General features: G+C 41.7%; 1 protein-coding gene across 6 annotated transcripts in view; it reads left to right on the top strand.

Moving 5' to 3' along the window:
- The window catches only part of LOC140196016 (E3 ubiquitin-protein ligase MARCHF1-like), a 606,033-nt gene that overhangs the window by 244,208 nt on the left and 341,586 nt on the right, over positions 1 to 20,239 (top strand). For all 6 annotated transcript variants that reach the window (XM_072254716.1, XM_072254709.1, XM_072254707.1 and 3 more), the window contains one exon: positions 8,392 to 8,580. In XM_072254716.1, the coding sequence (XP_072110817.1) occupies positions 8,482 to 8,580 (99 nt within the window). In that variant the 5' untranslated portion in view covers positions 8,392 to 8,481. The remainder of the gene's footprint in view (positions 1 to 8,391; positions 8,581 to 20,239) is intronic.

Genomic DNA, 20,239 nt, shown 5'->3' with positions numbered 1-20,239 from the left:
GTTTAATAATAAAAAGCCACATCTTGCTGGCCCAGGTTTCTTACCCAGATGCAGAGCCCAATGCCCCCACATGCCCATACTTAGCTGGTTCAACACAAAGGTCTGGTCTCACTGGCTTAAAACAATGGCACAGCAATATGGTTGACCATAGTGCACTGGAAATTCCTGCTTTCAAAACATTCCTGAAAACTTTGACAGCCAGTGAAGCCTGTTAACAGGGTTTGCAGGATGAAAAAAAAATGAGAAAATTCTATAATTATCTTTCCTAAATAATTTAAACTTAAATTGACTGCATTCAAATTGAAGTAAGTAACTAAAAAAATAAAGAGTGGTTAAGCATTTTAAACATAAGATAATAACAAACAGCAGCTAAATCATTTATGATTCATTTTAGAGAAAAGATCCTTCTTTCCCATTTTGCATTCCAGTCCATTGCCTTATAATCTCTTGAAATTGTTGGGTTGTCATATTGTGTAGCAGATTCAGCACATGAAGTGAGAGGTGATAGTCCGGCACAGTGCCGAGGAACCTGATGTAGAGTTCACTGCCAAAACAAGTGGAAGGATTTGGTGCTCTGAATCCCCTACTTAACTTCTGAGACTGTCAGGTACGAATGTACAGTATATAGCAGGAAATGCCAGATTTACAGCCATTTAAATTCCCAAGCGTGAATAATTCCATTGGGAGGCACCATTTTATAAAGGATTCCACTTTATAATAGCAGTGTTTATGAGGAATGTAGATGGCCACATGAACAGACACGTAATAGGGGGATACGGATTATCTGCTGGCAGATGAAATTGGTTTTATCTGGCATCGTGGTTGGCACAAGCATCGCAGTCCAGTGAGCCTGTTCCTGTGCTATGCTGCTCTATGTTCTATGTAATTATTTTGATACCCATTGGTAAGTGAGACAGTAATGAATAGTAGCAAAAGGTTACCACGAATCCAAGCTGGTACAAGGTCTCTTGGTCCTTTTCTCCAGTGGTCTGGGCATTTTATTTGATCTGGGATTGTAGGACTGGTTTAGGAAGGTGAGTCTTTTCCCTCTTCTGTACGTGCTGTTTCTATTTTTGCATGGTAACATTGACTTGGAAATGCAGCATTAAAAATAAGAGGTTACAGTTGTTTTGAATGACGTCCTAATGACCAAAATGCCATTCTCATTTTGGAATTGGCAATTCAACATGAATGGCACAGAATACTATCCTTCAGTCTCACCAGCTGACCTCACATGAGTTGAGTGACATTTTGACAGGTGACATCCCTGCATTGCCCAAAAGGAAGAATAGTCAACAGATTGCTTAATTATTGAGGCAATCCTCTCAGCTAAATTGGCTTGTAACTGCTGTAAAGCACCGGCAATGTGCAGCTGCTGTGAATTACCAGAGCTTTGCTGCACAATCTGCTTAGCTAACAGGCTCCAGTCCACAGAGTACCATATTCAACAATCTTATGGTGCAGTAATAAAGCACATTTCCAGAGCATTGATATTTTTACGGGTCACAGCATTCACAGTAATCAGATAAGCATTGCTAGTCGAGAAAGGTGGTCAACTGCTGGGAATGGGGGGATATTGCCAGAATAAAGGAGGCTTAAATTGTGTGGAAGGCATGGGGTGGTGGGAGGATCCTGGTGCGAAAGGTCAGCACTATGCCTGGAGCAATTGATCTTGGAAAACCATGTACTATCTTGTTACTTGGGAAGGAATTATTTTAGAAAGTTTTATTTTTTCAGGTTTCCACAAACTTGTGGCACTAGAGTGTCAGATTAATCATCAATATCAGAAAAAGCATATCAACAATCTTGTAAATTTTTCTTAGGCTGGATCATGCTATCATCTACCCTTTTATGTGTTACAGTTTAAGCATTCCTCGGTCATGTGGCATTCTTGCATTCCACAGTAGTAATCAGTTTAATTTCATCAATTAATTCAACAGCTAGAGTTAATTGTGTCTGACTATTTAACCATGAAGCATGTGGGAAATACACTTAGGAAGATATTGTCTTTCCATGTTTGAAACTCGTGTTTTCTGGCATATAATAATTAAATTTGCTTTTGTGTGTGTGTGTGTGTGTGTGTGTGTGTGTGTGTGTGTGTGTGTGTGTGTGTGTGTGTGTGTCTTCTCCACAACTCTGTCATCTCTGTCATTGCCTGTTGCTCTTCCTTGCTCTCTCTTTAATGTTCTCTGTTTTGTAGCTTTGCTAAAATTCACTTCAAGGCCATATTAATGGTCACTGTTTCAGTGATAATCAGATAGATGCTGGAAGTAAAGGGAGAAAGTCACATGTCAGTAGGCAAGGTGGCATTGTCCAAAAATAAGGGAGTAAACAGTATGGAAGGCATAAGGAACTAATTATCAACTTCCAGTCTTCCCTTCCCCCACCAGCACTCTGCAATCCTGTGTCTCTCAGGTCCCACCACTAACTCTTGGGTCAACAGAGACTCCATCTTCCTCTCACCACACCTTCCCTGAACACCCCAACACTCCCCTCTCCCCTGACAAACATCTCTTTACCTGCCTCTCACCTCCCTCTGATGCTCCTCCCCCTTTCCTTTCTTCCATGGCCTTCTGTCCTCTCCTATCCGATTCACCCTTCTCCAGTCCTGTATCTCTTTCACCAATCAACTTCCTAGCTCTTTACTTCACCCCTCTCCCTCCCTCCCTGTTTCACCTACCACCTTGTGGTTCTTCCTCCCCTCCCTCCACTTTCTTACTCTGACTTCTCATCTTTTCTTCCGGTCCTGATGAAGGGTCTTGGACCGAAATGCCAACTGTACTCTTTTCCATAGATGCAGCCTGGCCTGCTGAGTTTCTCCAGCATTTTGTGCATGTTGCATCAATTTCCTGTTAGCTGGAATAGTAGGAACTCTCTTTGGAGCTTTGTGAAAATATGGGCCACCCTGCTCTAGGTACCATTTTGTTCAACTCCCCAGCACCCCTCCTCACTTAATAGGGAATCTTCTCCTGGAGTTCTTCGATGGGTTTACCTTCTGCAGGAGACTATTTTTGTTGTCCCTGAGTCCTGGCTTACTCCTGTTGGAATTTTCTCCTGCCTGCCAACCAGCCAGTGACTCTTACTGAATTTGGGCAGGATCACACTCCAGAAACAAATGTCTATAGCCCTCAGAGTGTCAGGTCCTCACTTATCCTAACCCAGCCTATTGCCTGCTCTAGCTTCCAAGTGCTCTGCTGTCATAATTTAAAACCATGGCTATTTAGATATAATAACCTTCATTTTAAGTGTGGAGAGCGATTTAGTGCATCAAGCAGATTTTGGATTAGTTATGCTTTCTGAAGCTTTAATCAATTGGGCATGGAGGTATACATTTTAGAAAGTGACGGCATCATACATTCTGACAGATGAACCCTGAGAGGTGAGAACCAGCATTTATTTTTCTGTAAGTAAAAACCAATGTCATATATTTAAAATGTTCTGGTGGGTGAACAGAGACAAAATGCTGGAGGAATTTTTCAGGTCAGGTAGCATTTACAGCCTCATTTTCAGTGCTGTGTGTGACACCTGCTCTTTAATGTTGAAAGGACGTGAAAAGCTTTACTCTCACACTCTCCCCATGCAATTACAAAACTAATTTCAATGCTGGTTGCAAATTACATTGATTTTTAACTGCAAGTGTTGTTAATCTAGTTAGCCTTGGGTGCTGAGGAGATAAGCATCTCTTGTTGTTAAGCATTATTAATCATTCCTTCTGTATAATATGCATAATGTTTTAAATTTAGCAAGGTTTTTATATTTAAATGATCTGTTTATTTTGTTTTTGATTAGTTCTTTTTTTAACCTGAGTCAATCATCTTTCTATTTTGGATCGTGGTCTACCTCAGCTAGTAGGGTTGGTTCTGGAGTGATACAGCAGTTGCTCGCTGGAGCTGAGTTTTTATCTAAAGCAGGAGTTCCCAACCTAGGTTCCACAGATCCCTTGCTTAATGATTTTGGTCCACGGCATAAGCCCCTGACCTAGATGTTTCGTTCCTCCCTCCTCCAGCTTCTTACCCTTTTAACTTCCTTAAGTCATGGAGATGATGTTGAAACTATGTCACAACTACAATGGTAACTTCACCAGAGAGGTCAAAATTTAGACTGATGCCTGTATATGTCTTTCATTGAAGCTTGGACAATTTGGAGTAAAAGAAAGATAGGAACCAGGGTGGAAATTTCCATTTCTGTAATGTTGGGTCCACAAGGCTAGGGTATTATTTGTTATAAGACACTTATATGGAATACTTACTCTTACCAAGTTGAAAATTAGCAGCCAAGCATGGACTCAATAGGTTCAAAGACATGAGTTGTATTCAGTACTCCAGAACAATTATTTTCTTTATTATAAAGGAACTTTTATATAGATGTATTGAGAAACGCACACAAAGTACTGGAGAAACTCAGCAGGTCAGGCAGCATCTATGGAGGGAAATAAACTGTTGACATTTCAGGCTAAGCCTGTACGTGAAGACTGGAAAGGAAGGGGGCAAAAGCCAGAAGATGAAAGCCAAAAAAAACATCAACTTTTTATTTTGCTCCGCCGATGCCACCTGACCTGCTGCATTCCTTAAGCATTTTGTGCATGTTGTTCATTATTTTCAGCATCTGCAGAATCTCTTGCGACTTTTATAGGTGTGTATCTGAGCCAATAAATTATCTTCTTGTGAAATTCTGGGACCTTCCTGGCACCACAATCCTCCAATAAATATTATCATGTGTGCTACCACACACAGATTTACAAAGCCCCTTTTTACTGAAGAATTAAATTACTCTCCTCAGTTGAATAACCAGTTACCAATTTAAACAGATATTTGCAATGAACTTTTCCTTGAAAGGAACTGCTGAATTATTCAATATTACTCAATAATGTCCTTATTATTTAATTATAATTCAATATACTGTCAGAGCTATTGAAGGATTTGGACTGACAGTAACTCAAAACTTTGAGAGGATGAAGTTAGTGATACAGAGAACAAGAACAACGAATCCGATTTAATGCTAATTTCCAAGTATCCAGCAGTTGATAGAGTGATTGAAGGTAAGCCACTAATTAATGGGAAATAAAAAATGAAGGGAGTCAATCCAAGAAGAATAATGGTCCATGTCATCCCTGGGTTATGAAAGGGTTTTATTCTTTCTAGACGTCTGTAAGTTGATTTTTGGCCACAAGTCAGAAAAAACTATGAAGTCACTGGATTTGGGAACTACACCTCCACTGTACTGAAATGGATGTTGTTACTGAGGACCAAAATCTGAACGTAGTCTTCCACTGTCTAGTTACAGTAGTAGAGAATGAGAATATACAATGTTCAATGACTGGTTTCAAAGGGCTTGTCGTATTAGTTATGTTAAGTTGCTTGTTAGGGTACATTTACAAGACTATCAATAGACGTGATTGACATCATTTCCCAGTGCAAGTCTCTTAACAGCCTCTCAAGGAGAGGGAGCCTGTGTTCTTTGGAGACAGTATGTGATTATTCTAAGGAAGTTACATGTAAGCGGATTTTATTTCAAGCCTGTATCTGATTTGAATTTAATAATACTTATGGGTACTTGCTCATAAGTATGAGTGTCTATTATTCAGACATCCTTACAACACGCTGGAGGAACTCAGCAGGTCGGGCAGCATCTGTGGAAACGATCAGTCAATGTTTCGGGCCGGAACCCTTCATCAGGACTGAAGAGGGAAGGGGCAGAGGCCCTACAAAGAAGGTGGGGGGAAGGTGGGAAGGAGAAGGTGGGTAGGTTCCAGGTGAAAATCCAGTAAGAGGAAAGATCAAGGGGTGGGGGAGGGGAAGCAGGGGCGGAATAGACAGGAAAGGTGAAGAAGGAATAGGGGAAAGCACAATGGGTAGTAGAAGGAGGTGGAACCAAGGTGGTTGTGCTACCCATTGTGTTTCAGGGTTCCGGCCCAAAACGTTGACTGATCATTTCCACGGATGCTGCCCGACCTGCTGAGTTCCTCCAGCATGTTGTGAGTGTTGCTTTGACCCCAGCAACTGCAGAGTATTTTGTTTCAGACATTCTTAACCTGGAGAGGATGTGTACTTACAAGAGACAATTGATCTACCACTAAAGGACGAGAGCCTCGTCCACATAAATTTTCATTTCTATTTACTTGTGTTTTTCTTACCTCTGGATTTTATTATTTCAATACACTCTTGTCTGCTCTCTGACATTCTACCTGTTGTTAATTTGTGGTCCTCTAAACCTTTTACTTACAAATACAAATAGGCTTACACTTTATCCCTTTATTCTGACTCTCATTGGGGATGGAGGCAGGCACACTCACAATATTTTAAGAAGTACCTAGATGAGTAACTGAATTGCCAGGGCATTTAAAGCTAGCAGCCAAGCACATGTGATGGGCCAAAGGGTTAGTTTTTGTGCTGTATGTAACCTATGAAACTGGAAAGCATCATGTATCATTTATCTAGTCTTCTAAATAAACAGTAACAGATTATTTGCAAGGGAAGTCTACCTCCATACGTTAGGTCAGTAAATAGCTTCAATCTTTGTATAATTTTTATAATTATACAAAGTCCAGTAATTTTATAGGCATCCATTAGTCTCGTGAGACCATGGATTTGCGCCTTTGAAGGTTTCCAGGGTTGCAGGCCTGGGCAAGGTTGTCTGGAAGGCCAGCAGTTGCCCATGCTGCAAATCTCCCCTCTCCATGCCACCGATATTGTCCAAGGGAAGGGCACTAGGGCCGATACAGCTTGACACCAGTGTCGTCGCAGAGCAACCTGTGGTTAAGTGCCTTGCTCAAGGTCACAACACACTGCCTCTCAGCTGAGGCTTGAACTAGTGACCTTCAGATCACTAGACCGATGCCTTAACCACTTGGCCACATGCCAGCAATAAGTCCAGTAATTAGTCAACTTCATGCCTTTGATGTCATTCCATCTCTTAATTGCATTCCTGCCTTACCTCACATCTGTTGAAAGAGTCGCATTTGTCTTTAATGAGCCTGTTTGTCTTTGAGGCTTCTCCATCAAAATCTGTGACTTGTTTTTCCTCTGCTTTCAATCATGTAATGTCAAAATGCTCCCTGTTATAAATCACATACCTTGCAAGCTTCCCATCCAAACACATCAGTAAACCAGCAAAGCTCTCTGGGATCACACAGGTTCCATTTTGTCTAAATGCCATTCACGAGCAATAAATTCATAAAGACTTCAGGGTTACAGATATGTTTCCTCAAAGGCAAATTGTCAAGTATAAAATTCTTCTGTGTATTTTTATGTTTCTCCATTGTCTCAACTGACACTGTGTTGGTAATCTCCTCTAGCTCTGTATTCCTTTATTTCATTCCTCTTGTATGTTCTAATGGTTGGCATCCATGCTTTCATCTTCCAGGAACTTATTCCATTCCCAAGGTTCTTTGACTTCTTTTTCCTCCTGTCATGCAGCTTTTAAAATTACTATCTTTCATCTCAATGTCAGATTGACCAATTTCAAATTCTGTTTACTTCATTGGGGTCACTATGGTAAGTGCAATACATAAATGCAGATTGTTGTAGATATCTCTACTAGGTTGATTTCAAGGGATTGGAAACACTGATAGGATCAGTACGGGGGAGGAAGAGCTGGTTATAAAGTGGCAAAAGATTATGTAGCAGTTCATGCAATCGTCTGAAGTTAATAATGGCACAAACTATTTTAGAAATTGAAGCATCCGTCATCAGTTGGCACTGCGTTGCAGAAAAAGTCAAAGGCCACTTAAATTTTTATTAGGTGAACATTTGTTCAGTTGGCCCTGAATAGGTAACGAGTACTTAAGGGCTTATCTCTGATTCCTTTTAGTTTACACAAATTCCGTGCCACTTCTTAGCTCAGTCAGGCCATTCTGATCACTGTGACCTAAAGCTGATTAAATGCATGGACAAGTGAACAAGCTGTGTGTGTTTCTCCAGAAGGACAGGATTTTTCTAAATTAGGACATTAAGTCTTTCTGCCTTTCCGCCTTCTGTATATTTACCTAGTTAGTGTGTCGTTACATCTCCAGCCATTTGGAAAACTCAGGGGGAATCAGCAACGCGGCAGCAACCACTGAGAATGTAGGAGTTTTTTTTCCTATTAACGGAAGCATTTCTAATACGTGCCTGTGAGACCTAGTTTCCCTCTGTTTCCATGGCAGTTAGTAGAAGCCATAGAAATTGAATTGGCATATAAAATGCACTGTGGGACTCTTGTGGCTGAATGGTTGATTTATAACTTGAGCCAAGTTCAGCTCCATTTGGTTAGAATTCAAGGATTTGAGCTTTGCTGAATGTCGTGTCTAGTGTGTAAAATGCTGGAAGTGAAGTAATTGTGGGGCATCTCTGTATACCCTTCAATGTGCGGAGAACAGTATGTTATATCCGGCTATGTTTGGTTTATTTACAGAAATGAGATGAGAACAATCATGCAGATGATTCCACTGTGGTTATAAAGCATCCATCAAACCTGGTATCTGTTGTTAGACTCAGCAGTAACATGCCACTGCAGCAGATCTCAGTCGTCCCAGCAAGGGAAACCTCTAGTAATGGAAGAAGCTCAACAGGCAGAAACAAAGAGAAGAACAAGGACATGGAGGTAAGATTAAGGGTTAAACTAATTACTTTGGATGGTTCAACTTGACAGTTCATTTTCTTAATGCATTTTAGAATCTGTGATGGTAAGATTTGAAATTAACTTATACTGCTTAATTAATTGCCATGTACCCAATGGACAGCAAGATCAAGTAATGTTTAAATTTTCACCAATTATATTTGTGGATACCTGTGTTTGGGTTGCCATAGGTTGACAGTATTGAGTTGTTCTGTCTACTTGTACTGTTCGCCGGCCAGAGGCAGACACAGCGTTTCATAGAAATTACGAAGTGGGCCCATGATTATTGGAAAAAAAAGCAAAAGCACATGCTGGATAACTGAAATAAAGGCGATAAAAGACTGGAACTACTCAAGAGGTTATGGCAGTATCTGTGGAGGAAGCAGCAGACTTAACATTTCAGGTTCTTCACCATTCATTAAAACTCAAAGTGAGAAAATAGGCATAATTCTAAACTATAGAGAGTAGAAAGGGTACAAGAGAACATTGGTGTTTTGGTGGAGACCCTCCGTAGATGCTGCCTGGCTTGCTGAGTTCCTCCATCATTTGGTGTGTGTTGCTCAAGATTTCCAGCAGAATCTCTTGTGTTTATAGAGTCATAGAACACTACAGCAGGGCAACAGGCCCTTTGGCCCATCCAGTCCATACCAAACCATTTAAACTGCCGAGTCCCATTGGCCTGCTCCCGGAACATAGGCCTCAAATATGCCTCCCATCTTATACCTATCCAAAATTCTCTTAAATGTTGATTTTAAGATCACATGCACCACTTGTGCTGACAGCTCGTTACACACTCTCACCACCCTCTGAATGAAAAAGATTCCCCTCATGTTCGTCTTAAAGATTTCACCTTTCACCCTTTACCCATGACCTCACTCAATGCCAATCGAAAAATCTGCTTGCATTTACCCTATCTATACCCCTCATAATTTTGTATACCTCTATCGAATCTCCCCTCAATCTTTTACATGCTAAGGAATACAGTCCTAATCTATTCAATCTTTCCTTATAACTCAGGTCCTCCAGACCAGGCAACATTCTTGTAAATTTTCTCTATACTCTTTCAATCTTATTTATGTCTTTTCTGTAGGTAGGTGACCAAAATTGCACACAGTACTCCAAATTAGGCCTCAATGACATCTTATACAACTTGTACATAATATCCCAACACCAGTAGTCAATACTTTGATCTACGAAGTCCAATGTACCAAAAGCTTTCTTTATGACCCTATCTATCTGTGATGTCACTTTCAATGAATTATGGATCTGTATTCCCAGATCCCTTTGTTCTACTGCACTCCTCAGTACCCTATCACTCATTCTGTAAGACCTACCCTGGTTGCTTTGATATTGTGCCTTGCAGTGTACCACACCCCGATCTTGGTGTCATCCGCAAATTTGCTGATCCTGTGAACCATATTATCATCCAGATCATTGTTATAGGTGACAAACAACAATGGACCCAGCACCAATCCCTGTGGCACTCCACTATTCACAGACCTCCAGTCAGTTAGGCAATCATCTACTTCCACTCTCGGGCTTCTCCCGCAAAGCCAACGTCTAATCCAATTTACTGCCTCATCTTGAATGGTCAAGTGACTGAACCTTTTTGTCCAACCTCCCATGTGGGATCTTGTCAAATGCTTTGCTGAAGTCCACTGGCTTGCTGTCATCAACTTTCCCGGTAACATCCTTGATAAAATCTAAAAGACTGGTTAGACGTGACCTACAATGCATAGAGCCATGTTGACTATCCTTAGTCAGTCCCTGTCTATCCAAATACTCATATATCTGGTCTCTTAGAATACCTTCCAGTAGCTTTCCCTCTACTGATGTCAGGCTCCTCACCCATACTGGTGGCCCCCGTTTTCTGAACATTCACTTTACGACACCTCGCTGTTACGAAAGACCTATATTAGTTACCTGTTTTCGCTAACAGAAGGTGTTTTCACTGTTACGAAAAAAGGCAGCGCATGCCCGAACAGCCAAGCTCCTCCCCCGGAACTGCATTCTAGCCGGCATTGCTTAAACACATGCTTTATCTTGATTTATTTTTTGCTTCCATTAGCAAGATGAGTTCTAAGGTACCAGAACAGCCTAAAAGAGCTCGTAAGGGTGTTACACTTTGCGTAAAACTAGACACGATTAAGCGTTTCGATCGTGGTGAACGAAGTAAGGACAGTATCCGCGTATTGAACTTGCCTGTGTCCACCATTCGCATTATTTATACACAGAGATAGAATTTTGACAGCTGCCGATGTTACTGTTGGTTCTGCTCGTAGCAAAGTCGGCATCCAGTAATGGATAAAATGGAAAGTCTATTGGTTGAGTGGATTGATGGGTGTACAAAACGTGGTGTTCCGTTAAGTTTTCTTATGCTTAAGGGGAAATCAATCAGTCTTTTTAATAAGCTGAAACAGAAAGCATTGGACGATGGTGATGAAAGTGTTGCTAAAATGGAATTTAAAGGTAGTCATGGGTGGTTTGATCGGTTTCTGAGGTGAGGGCAGCTTCATAGTTTAAGCAGTGGTCCCCAACCTCCGGCCGCGGACCGATACATTGCTGCAAAGAATGCAGGTGTGCAGCGGTAGTCGGAACGCACCCAGCACATCTTTAAGAAAAAAGCCGAAATAAACAAGCTAATTAATAAGGTGCCGCCGGGCACGTAAACGTCAGCCCAGATCAGAGGCGATTGCTGCTTGCGTCAGGTGGTTATTCGTATAAGCAAGTGTTTAACTGTGAAGAAACTGCAATTTATTGGAGTCTTCCCAATTCCGGTAAGTGAAACTACACTGTACATACGTTATTTCTACTTTATATAGGCTGTGTATTTTTACGTATTATTTGGTATGATTTGGCAGCTTCAAAGCTTAAGGGTTACTAGAGAGGGTGTTTCTGCCGAGAGCGCTTCCGCCGAGAGTGCTTCTATGAGATTTTCGCTACACTAGACAGTGCGGCAGAAAAGTATTACTACTTTATATAGACTGTGTATTTATCATATCATTCCTGCTTTTACTATATGTTACTGTTATGGGTTTTATGTGTTACTTGGCATGATTTTGTAGGTTATTTTTTGGGTCTGGGAACGCCCAAAAATTTTTCCCATGTTAATAAATGGTAATTGCTTATTCACTTTACAACATTCTGGCTAACAAACCGTTTCATAGGAATGCTCTACCTTCGGATAGCGGGGGAAACCTGTAATAATACAGGTGCAAAAATCTATTTAAGATCTCCCCCATCTCTTTTGGCTCCTTGCATTGATTACCATTTTGATCTTCCAGAGGACCAATTTTGTCCCTTACTCTTTTGCTCTTAACATATTTGTGGAAGCTTGGGATTCTCCTTCACCTTATTTGCTGGAGCAACCTCATGCCTTCTTTTAGCCCTCCTGATTTCTTTCTTAAAGGTTGTCTTACATTTCTTGACCTCCTCAACTCCCTCATTTGTTCCTACCTGCCTGTACCTTTTCCTTAACCAGGGCTTTAATGTCTCTTGAAAACCAAGGTTCCTAAACCTGTGATCCTTGCCTTTTATTTTGGTAGACACATACAAGCTTTGTACTCTCAAAATTTCACTTCTGAAGGCCTCCCACTTACCAAGTACACCTTCGCCAGAAAACAGCCAGTCCCAATCCACACTTGCCAGATCCTTTCTGATAGCATCAAAATTTGCCTTTCTCCAATTTAGAATCTCAACCTGAGGACTAGACCTCTTGTTTTAACCTGAAAGTAATGACATTATGATCACTAGATACAAAGTGTTCCCTCACACAAACTTCTGTCCCTTGCCCTGTCTCGTTCCCTAATAGGAGATCAAGTATTGCACTCTCTCTCACTGGGACTTCTACGTGCTGATTAAGGAAACTCTCCAGAACATAGAAAGTGGAACTTGTGCCTTCCTGGCACATTTGACGAATAAACTCTTCTCTGGCTCAAAGTGGAAACCTCCATCAAAGAGCACAGGAGGTGTACCGTTTGGGTTACCCGGAGAAGTCAGCAGTAGCAGAACACTGCATTGTCAATGGCCATAGGATTGACTTTCATAGCACAAAACTACAGTGCCATGCCAGTGGTTTTTGGGACTGCCTGGTAAAGGTAGCCATTGAAATAAAACTAGAGAAAAAGAATTCTAACAAAGATGAAGGTCTTGCTCAAGGTAAGAACTAGAATTCAATCATAAAGAAGGTGGGACGGTGGAAACCTGATTGGATGAGGACGAACCAATCAGGAGGACGGATGACAGGAGTTATATATACCACTGGACTAGACATGCCTAAGCATCATCCCTGATGAAAATGGCAGAGTTAGTCAATGAAATGTGGGTTAAAATTGATACCTGTTCCTGGCTGGAAGCCTGAACACATTTGACAAACTGTATCCCATCTAGTCTTTTTACAGTATGTGAGTTGCAATCAATATGTGGAAACTTACAATCACCTACTTGTGATATTTCCCTATCTGGTAATGCCACTTCTCCTTCTTTAATCTCTCCTGCTCTTATCACATCTAAAACAACAGAACCTGGAATATTGAACTGCCAGTCCTGCCCCGCCTGCAAACAAGTCTCACTAATGGCTACGATATCATAATTCCATGTGTTGATTCATTTCCCGAGCTCATCTGTCTTTACTTGTCACCAGGTTCGGATATGGCCCAGGTGCGGAGTGAGAGACACTGAAGCAGGTCGATAGTTCATAGACTTTAATGTGAACAGTGTTAAAGGGAAAAGAAAACAATAAACGCTCGGCCAAACAGGGCCGTTAACTAAAAGTTTCACATGGAAAACGAAGCCTACACCGTGGCTGAGAAGAACAACTAAGAATAAAACGAATACCGCTAGTCTTCAGAGTCAGTTGACTCGACAGTCCAATTTCTCAGGCAAGGCAGTCCAAGTCTCAACAAATACTACAACAGAATTAATGGAGTTAAATACTATCACAATGAAGTAATAATTAGCTGACACATACATATTCATGAGTGCAATTGCTGTATTTTCTGTGCTGCTGAATGCGTGGATGTGACAGGGCCCCTATCTCTAGGCGCAGCCCCTGAGGCGCCACGGACTTGTGTCCGCTGTCCAAGGTGTCCTTCAGTGATGCTGGTGGATAAGTGCCATGGTGTGCATTGCCAATATTGGAGCTGAAGACTTCCATATAGAGACAGAAGCAAGAGATTTTACGGAGGTAGCTCGACCAAGTGACACCAGGAGACCGGTCATTCTCAAAATGAGGACCCTCTGATTGGAGCTGATCGGGCATCTGCTTCAACAATAAAACTAACACAGAATCCCTGACACTATCAAAATAAACCTAACAAACTTAGGCTACGTCCACACTGCGCCAGATAATTTTGAAAACGAAGCTTTTTCTCTTCGTTTTGACTCTCCATCCACACTAAAGCTGCGTTTTCATCCCCCGAAAACGGCGATTTTCAGAAACGGTCTCCAGAGTGAATAAATATGAAAACGCCGAATATCCATTGTAGTGTGTACGGGGTAAACAGAGAGATTTAAAAACCCTGTCATGACAACACCACAACAACAATGCTTTTTCTGCTTCTGTTTGGTACTGCGCAAGCACTGCCGTACGGCTGTTATAACACGCAGTTGGTGTGAACGGCGTGAGGGTTAAATTGTAAAGTGAGCTTTTTTGACTATTTAAAAACACTGTCATGACGTGCCGGAACAGATGGCCTCAGCGCGGCATTCCATTGTTTTCTTGAACACAACCCCCCACGTAACCTAACAATTTCAGAACAGACGGCAACGAGACTGAAGCCAGAAGAGTTAGAAATATACTCACCAAGTACTTTGACCCATAGCTTACTGAATACATAAGTATACTCACTTTGCCCTGTTTTCTGTCCTTGCTCGTATGAAGGTGGTTTACCTATTTATGCAAGTTCTTCTCTGACAATAGATGTGTAAACAGCCTAATGCAACATTGTATGGAAATACAAGATAACGCTGATGCAGACCTGTTTTATACATTTAACAAGGTGCTTTATTAATGCAACAGAGTTAGTCAGTTTTTCAATGTTCGTCGTCAGCTGGGTCATACTGTCCGTGAACTCCCTGTCGGTTCCCTCTGTACGCTCCAGTATTTGTTTTTTTTTAGTTTTAAGTCCTCCTGCATGAGAGCCAAGAGCAATTCCTTTTAAGTTTTTCTACTCTGTAACTGGACAAACGCGCACTAAGTATACCGTTTCCTCTTCACTTGTTTTCTGTGTGTCCTGCGCGTGCCCAGTAGAGGAGATTCGCCCAAATATCCGCGTTAGTGTGGACAGAGATATTTTGAAAAACGCTTACTGTGTACGCCTGTCATTTTTACTTGAAACCGACGTTTTCAAAATTATCCAGCGTAGTGTGGACATAGCCTTAAACAGAAAGCACCAGGAAACCGCATTACATACAGCAAGTCACTCAAGAAAAACACAAGGAACTCGTAAACCATTAATAACTGTTGTTAAGCAATAGTTAATCAATTAGGGTGCTCTAAAATCTTCAGAGCCCAATGCTGTCTGATGCCCTGCACAGGCCTGAAATAGTTACGACAGGACCCCCCTCCCTATAGCTGGCACCTGATGGCCCAGGAAGACCCGAAAACTCGAGATTCAGGGATAACTCGAGAGACCAGGGGAACTTGAGAGGGAGGCATGGGGAACTCAAGAGGCCGGGATACTCAGGGATCCAAAGAGACTGAGAGACCTGGGAACCCCAACAGACTGAGATCAAGAAACCTTGGGCAGGGCCGAGAGGGGGGTTTGAGAGTACAGAAGATGGGGGGGACATTGTAAAACCCTAAACACATTGAATAAGCCTTGGAAACAATTAGAAAAATAAAAAATGAAACTTGGGAACATAAAGAAAAGTCCTTGGGAAACCTTGACAACATGAAACTTGAAACCTGAAACCTAGAGAAGGAACCTTTTCAAATCTTACTCACAGTATTTTATCCTTCACAATTTTTTCCAGAGGCGATTAGAAAATAGTCTCAATTTCACAGATCAAGACAGTATAGACAGGTTTATTTCATCGCTAAGCTAGCTGGTTCTCTGTAGATCTGTTTAATTTGCTACATGAAAGTTCAATTTTTCTAGTCTGTACCATGACTTTCATCAAGAGGTTAAAAATACTCTTGATAGGGTTACTTTACTTGATTATTCACACACTCCAGCCAGGGATCAGCTTTTGGAGTAGGGCTCTTCCAGAATTTACACTATTGACTTGAATGATGATTTGTTGAATCAATTGATAAGCTTGCTTGAAGTGCTTATTTGCTATGCAGACTTGAGTCACGGGACCACAAAGCTGGGAACCTGGGTACTTGTGACTTAGTAAGCTTGGAATGGATACTGGAGAAACTCAATGTAGACTAGAGAAGCTTGGAATGTATACTCAGGACTCTTGGAATGTAGAGTCAGGATATACACTCAGAATAAATGCACCGTCTCCTCAAGCCACAAATGTCAAAACGTCACTGTTCAAACTTTGCTGGGTCCATTACTTGGCAAGATCCTCCTGTCACGCTGGAGACAGAAACAATGGTTTATACATAGGAATTCCAATGGGACGTTGTTGCCTCAATGAATCACTCTGACCAATGAATCTCTTGGCCAAGGTCAGCTGCTCTCTCTCTGCTGGGTCCATCTTTGTGTGGTCGAGACTTGCTGTCACCAGGTTCAGATATGGACCAAGTGCGGAATGAGAGACTCTGAAGCAGGTCGATAGCTTACAGACTTTAATGCGAACAGTGTTAACGGGAAAAGAAAAAGATAAACGCCAGAACCAAACAGCGCCGTTAACTAAAACTCTCACATGGAAAATGAAGCTTACACTGCGGCTGAAAAGAACAAGTAAGAATAAAATGAATACCGCTAGTCTTCAGAGTCAGTTGACTCGACAGTCCAATTTCTGAAGCAAAACCGACTACAAGCAAGCAGCGAAGCATTGCTGTGTCCGAGTCTCGACAAATACTACGACGGAATGAATGGAGTTGAATACTATCACAATGAAATAATAATTAGCTGACACGTGCATATTCATGAGCGCAATTGCCGTATCTGTTGCACTGCCGAATCCGTGGTTGTGACATTGCTATAATACATTTTGCATTGAAATGTGCACAACTCAGAACATTAGCCCCACCATGCTCAACATTTTGCTTTTTGACTTTGTTTAAGGTCTTAACAATGTCTGTCTCCACAACCTCTCCTATCTGATCTGGTACTCTAATTCCCTTCCCCTTGCAACTTTAGTTTAAATCCCCTATGCAGTACTAAGGTCCTTCTTTTTGTGGGAGAGCACCCAATGGTCCAAAAATCTGAAGGCTTCCCTCCTACAGCAACTCCTTAGCCACATGTTAAACTGTATGATCTTCCTACTTCTGGTCCCATTAGCACGTGGCACGGGTAACAGTCCTAAGATCACAGCCATGGAAGTCCTGTCTGTTAACTAAGCACCTAACTCCCTGAACTCACTTTGCAGAATCTCATCCCTCCTTCTGTCTATGTTATCTGTGCCTGCATGGACAATGACCTACAGTTGCTCACCCTCCCACTTAAGAATGCCAAGGACTTGAGCTAAGATGTCCCTGACCCTGGCACCTAGGAAGCAAGATATCATCTAGGAATCTTGTTCTCATCCACAAAACCTCCTCTCTGTTCCCTTGACTAATGAATCTCCTATCACCACCGCTTGCCTCTTCTTTCCCTCTTCCCTTCTGAGCTACAGAGCCAGATTCAGCACCGGAGACCTGACTGTTGTGATTTTCCTCTGCTGGGTCTTCCCCTCAAAAGTATACCTGTTGCTGAGGGAGGTGGCCAAAGGGGTACACTGCACTGGCTGTTTAGCTCCTTTCACCCCCCTGACTGTCACCCAATTTCCTGTGTCCTGTACTTTGGGTATAACAACCTCTCTGTATGTCCTGTCTATCACCCTCTCAGCCTTCTGAATGATCTGGAGTTCATCCAGTAATGTGGTGTGTTAACATGGACTTCATCTGCACTTATTGTAGGTGAAGTTGTCAGGGACAGTGAAGGTCTCCCTGCCTTCCCACATCCCACAAGAAGAAACTTTAACTATACTGCCTGGCATCCCTACTGCTCTAACTGTACAGTTATAAAGAAGGAAACAATAAATAAATTGAAAAAACTCTACCTGTGTCTTTTCATCTTCTCTCACCTGAAGCCTCACCTCACTGAAGCCTTGAAGACCTAAGCCTCAAAGTCCCCACTTTAACACTGTCCACTCTAATAATGTGGCACTCCAACAAAGGCCACTTTGCTTTCCCCGCTTTATTTTAATTTGCATTTGCCCTTGAATCCTGTTCTCTGATTGCCCACTGTTCAATCGCCAAAACCCCAGCGAAGCTTTTCTTTTTTAATGTTCACTCGCTGAGAGAAGAGTTACCTGTTCCCTCACTCCTGTTCTCTGATTTGCTGCTGTCCAAACCCTGTTAACTATAGAAGCGTATGGCAGCCATGATTAAAGAGGAAGTGAGACCTCAGAAGGTTCAGATACTGTTAGCGTTATCTGAGAGGGTGTGGTCAGTGCATGTTGATCCCTGCCGATCTACATGGAGAAGTTTAAATGAAAGGAAATGAATGAGAAAGTAACAATGATGGAACTAGGAAGTACAGTTAAGTTTTTGAAAACCTGAAATAAAAGCAAACCTTAGAAATACTTAGTTAATCAGGCAGCAGCCGTGGAGAGAACGTTACAGTTACAGCTGGAATAACTTACATCAGAGGCGAACAATTTTGACACAAATTGGAAAATCTGGTTGCCTGAAATTGTTGAGTGTTAAAACCTGTAATGCTCCAAGTTGAACGATATGAAACTGCTCCTCAAGTCTACTTTGGGTTTCATCGGATCATTGATTAGGCTTGAGACAGAGGGGTCAGATAGGACTGGAAAAGAGAATTAAAGTCTTAGTCGACTAGAATTGCAAGGAGCCTTTTGCAAACTGAATAGAAGTGTTCTGCAAAGTAGTCACCAATTCTGTGCTTGATTTCTGCAGTATAGAAGAGACCACTTTGTGAGCACCAAAGGCAATGCACAAAAATTGCTGTTTAATCTAGATGATCTGCTCGTGTCTCTGAACTGTGGGAAGGGAAGTGAAAAAAGAGCATGTGTTCTGCTTCCTGGGTTAAATGGAAAAGTGCAATGAGAAGGGGAGTGATCAGTGAGTGGAAAAGTATACTGGAGAGCAGCAGAGGGAATACTGAGGTTGGGAAGGGGAAAGGTGTCTCTTCTTGCTAAAGCTGGTGGAGGTAACAGAGGATGATCAGTTGAATATGGAGGCTGATGGGATGGAAAATGGGGACAAGGGGTAACCATCTTGCTCTGGATGAGAGGAAAAGGATGAGAACAAAAATATAGGATATAAAATATACACCCTGTTAACTCTACTATCATATTCCTCCTTCTTCAGCCCTTGTTCTCTTCTGCATATCACTTTGCTCCTTCTACTCCTCCACCTTCTGGCTTCTGCCTCCTTCCTTTTCAGTCCCAATGAAGAATGTCAGCCCAAAACACTCTGATACCGTCTGACTTGCTGAGTTCCTCCACCATTTTGTGTGTGTGTGTGTGTGTGTTACTTAAGGTTATTAGCCTCCATATTCAACTGATCATCCTCCGTAACCTCCACCTCTTCCCCTCCCCTCCCGTCCCCTCCCAGCATTCCCTCTGTTGGTGCTGCTGCAGAATCTCTTGTGTTTATGACCCTATTAACTATGACGAAGTAAGGAAGTTAAAGAGAAAGGATGATCTCATAAGTACTCATGTGGAATGTCTTGTAACCAATCAAGGATGGATAGTTCAACCTTATAACATGAATCAAAGGAAAATAGAGGAGGATATCTGAGGGAAGTTAGACTGATCTTGCAGTAAGTTAAGGGGTCAGCACAAAATTGTGGCCAAAGGGCCTGTACTGTACTGTGCTACTCTATGTTCTGTTATATTAAATAAATTAATGGCTTGATATTGATGTAGTTATACTAAAGGCTGCACCGAATAGTTTTAAGACCATGATCTCTGCTTGAGTTACGAACTTCGAAAGGAATTAAGGAATATTGAAAGTTCAAAGATAGTCAGACAAATACCCTGAGATTTTTTTTTAATGATTCAGTTTTAAAGTGTCAAGTGTTGGCTATGGGCACAAGTTGTAGTTATCTTGAGGTCTACAACAGCATCTAGTGTAGAAGATTGATGAGATCTTAGTAAATCATGGAGGCAGAAACCACAATGATAGTTTGGAGGGAGCTTTAATTACCAAAAGTGGCTGAACTTAATCCAATTCATGTCTGCCCACAACTAAATTTAAAAGAGATGAAAGGATGGAAGGGAGGAATCCAGCCTAACATCAAGAGACAACTCTGTCACTAGAAACTTTTAAGCAAAGCGTGGGCCTTTATTTTTGTATTGTCTTGATGTGAATCTATTTGGATCAATAGAAAGGGCTGGAGAGTACATGAGGTTTGTATCTTTACAACACATTTTATGATCCTGGGATAGAAGAACTACTTACCAACTAGTTCAACAAGCTGATCTGTTCCCAACTCATCGCAGCCTCCCCTGTGCACCGTCTTATAGTCTTTACTTTGTAATTAGCTGTCTCCATTAACTGAGTTATGGCTTTGTG

The sequence above is a fragment of the Mobula birostris genome, chromosome 4 (genome assembly GCF_030028105.1).
Source record: "Mobula birostris isolate sMobBir1 chromosome 4, sMobBir1.hap1, whole genome shotgun sequence".
Taxonomy (NCBI): domain Eukaryota; kingdom Metazoa; phylum Chordata; class Chondrichthyes; order Myliobatiformes; family Myliobatidae; genus Mobula; species Mobula birostris.
The sequence above is the reverse complement of the archived record's forward strand: the minus strand, read 5'-3'. Positions and strand labels throughout refer to the sequence as shown.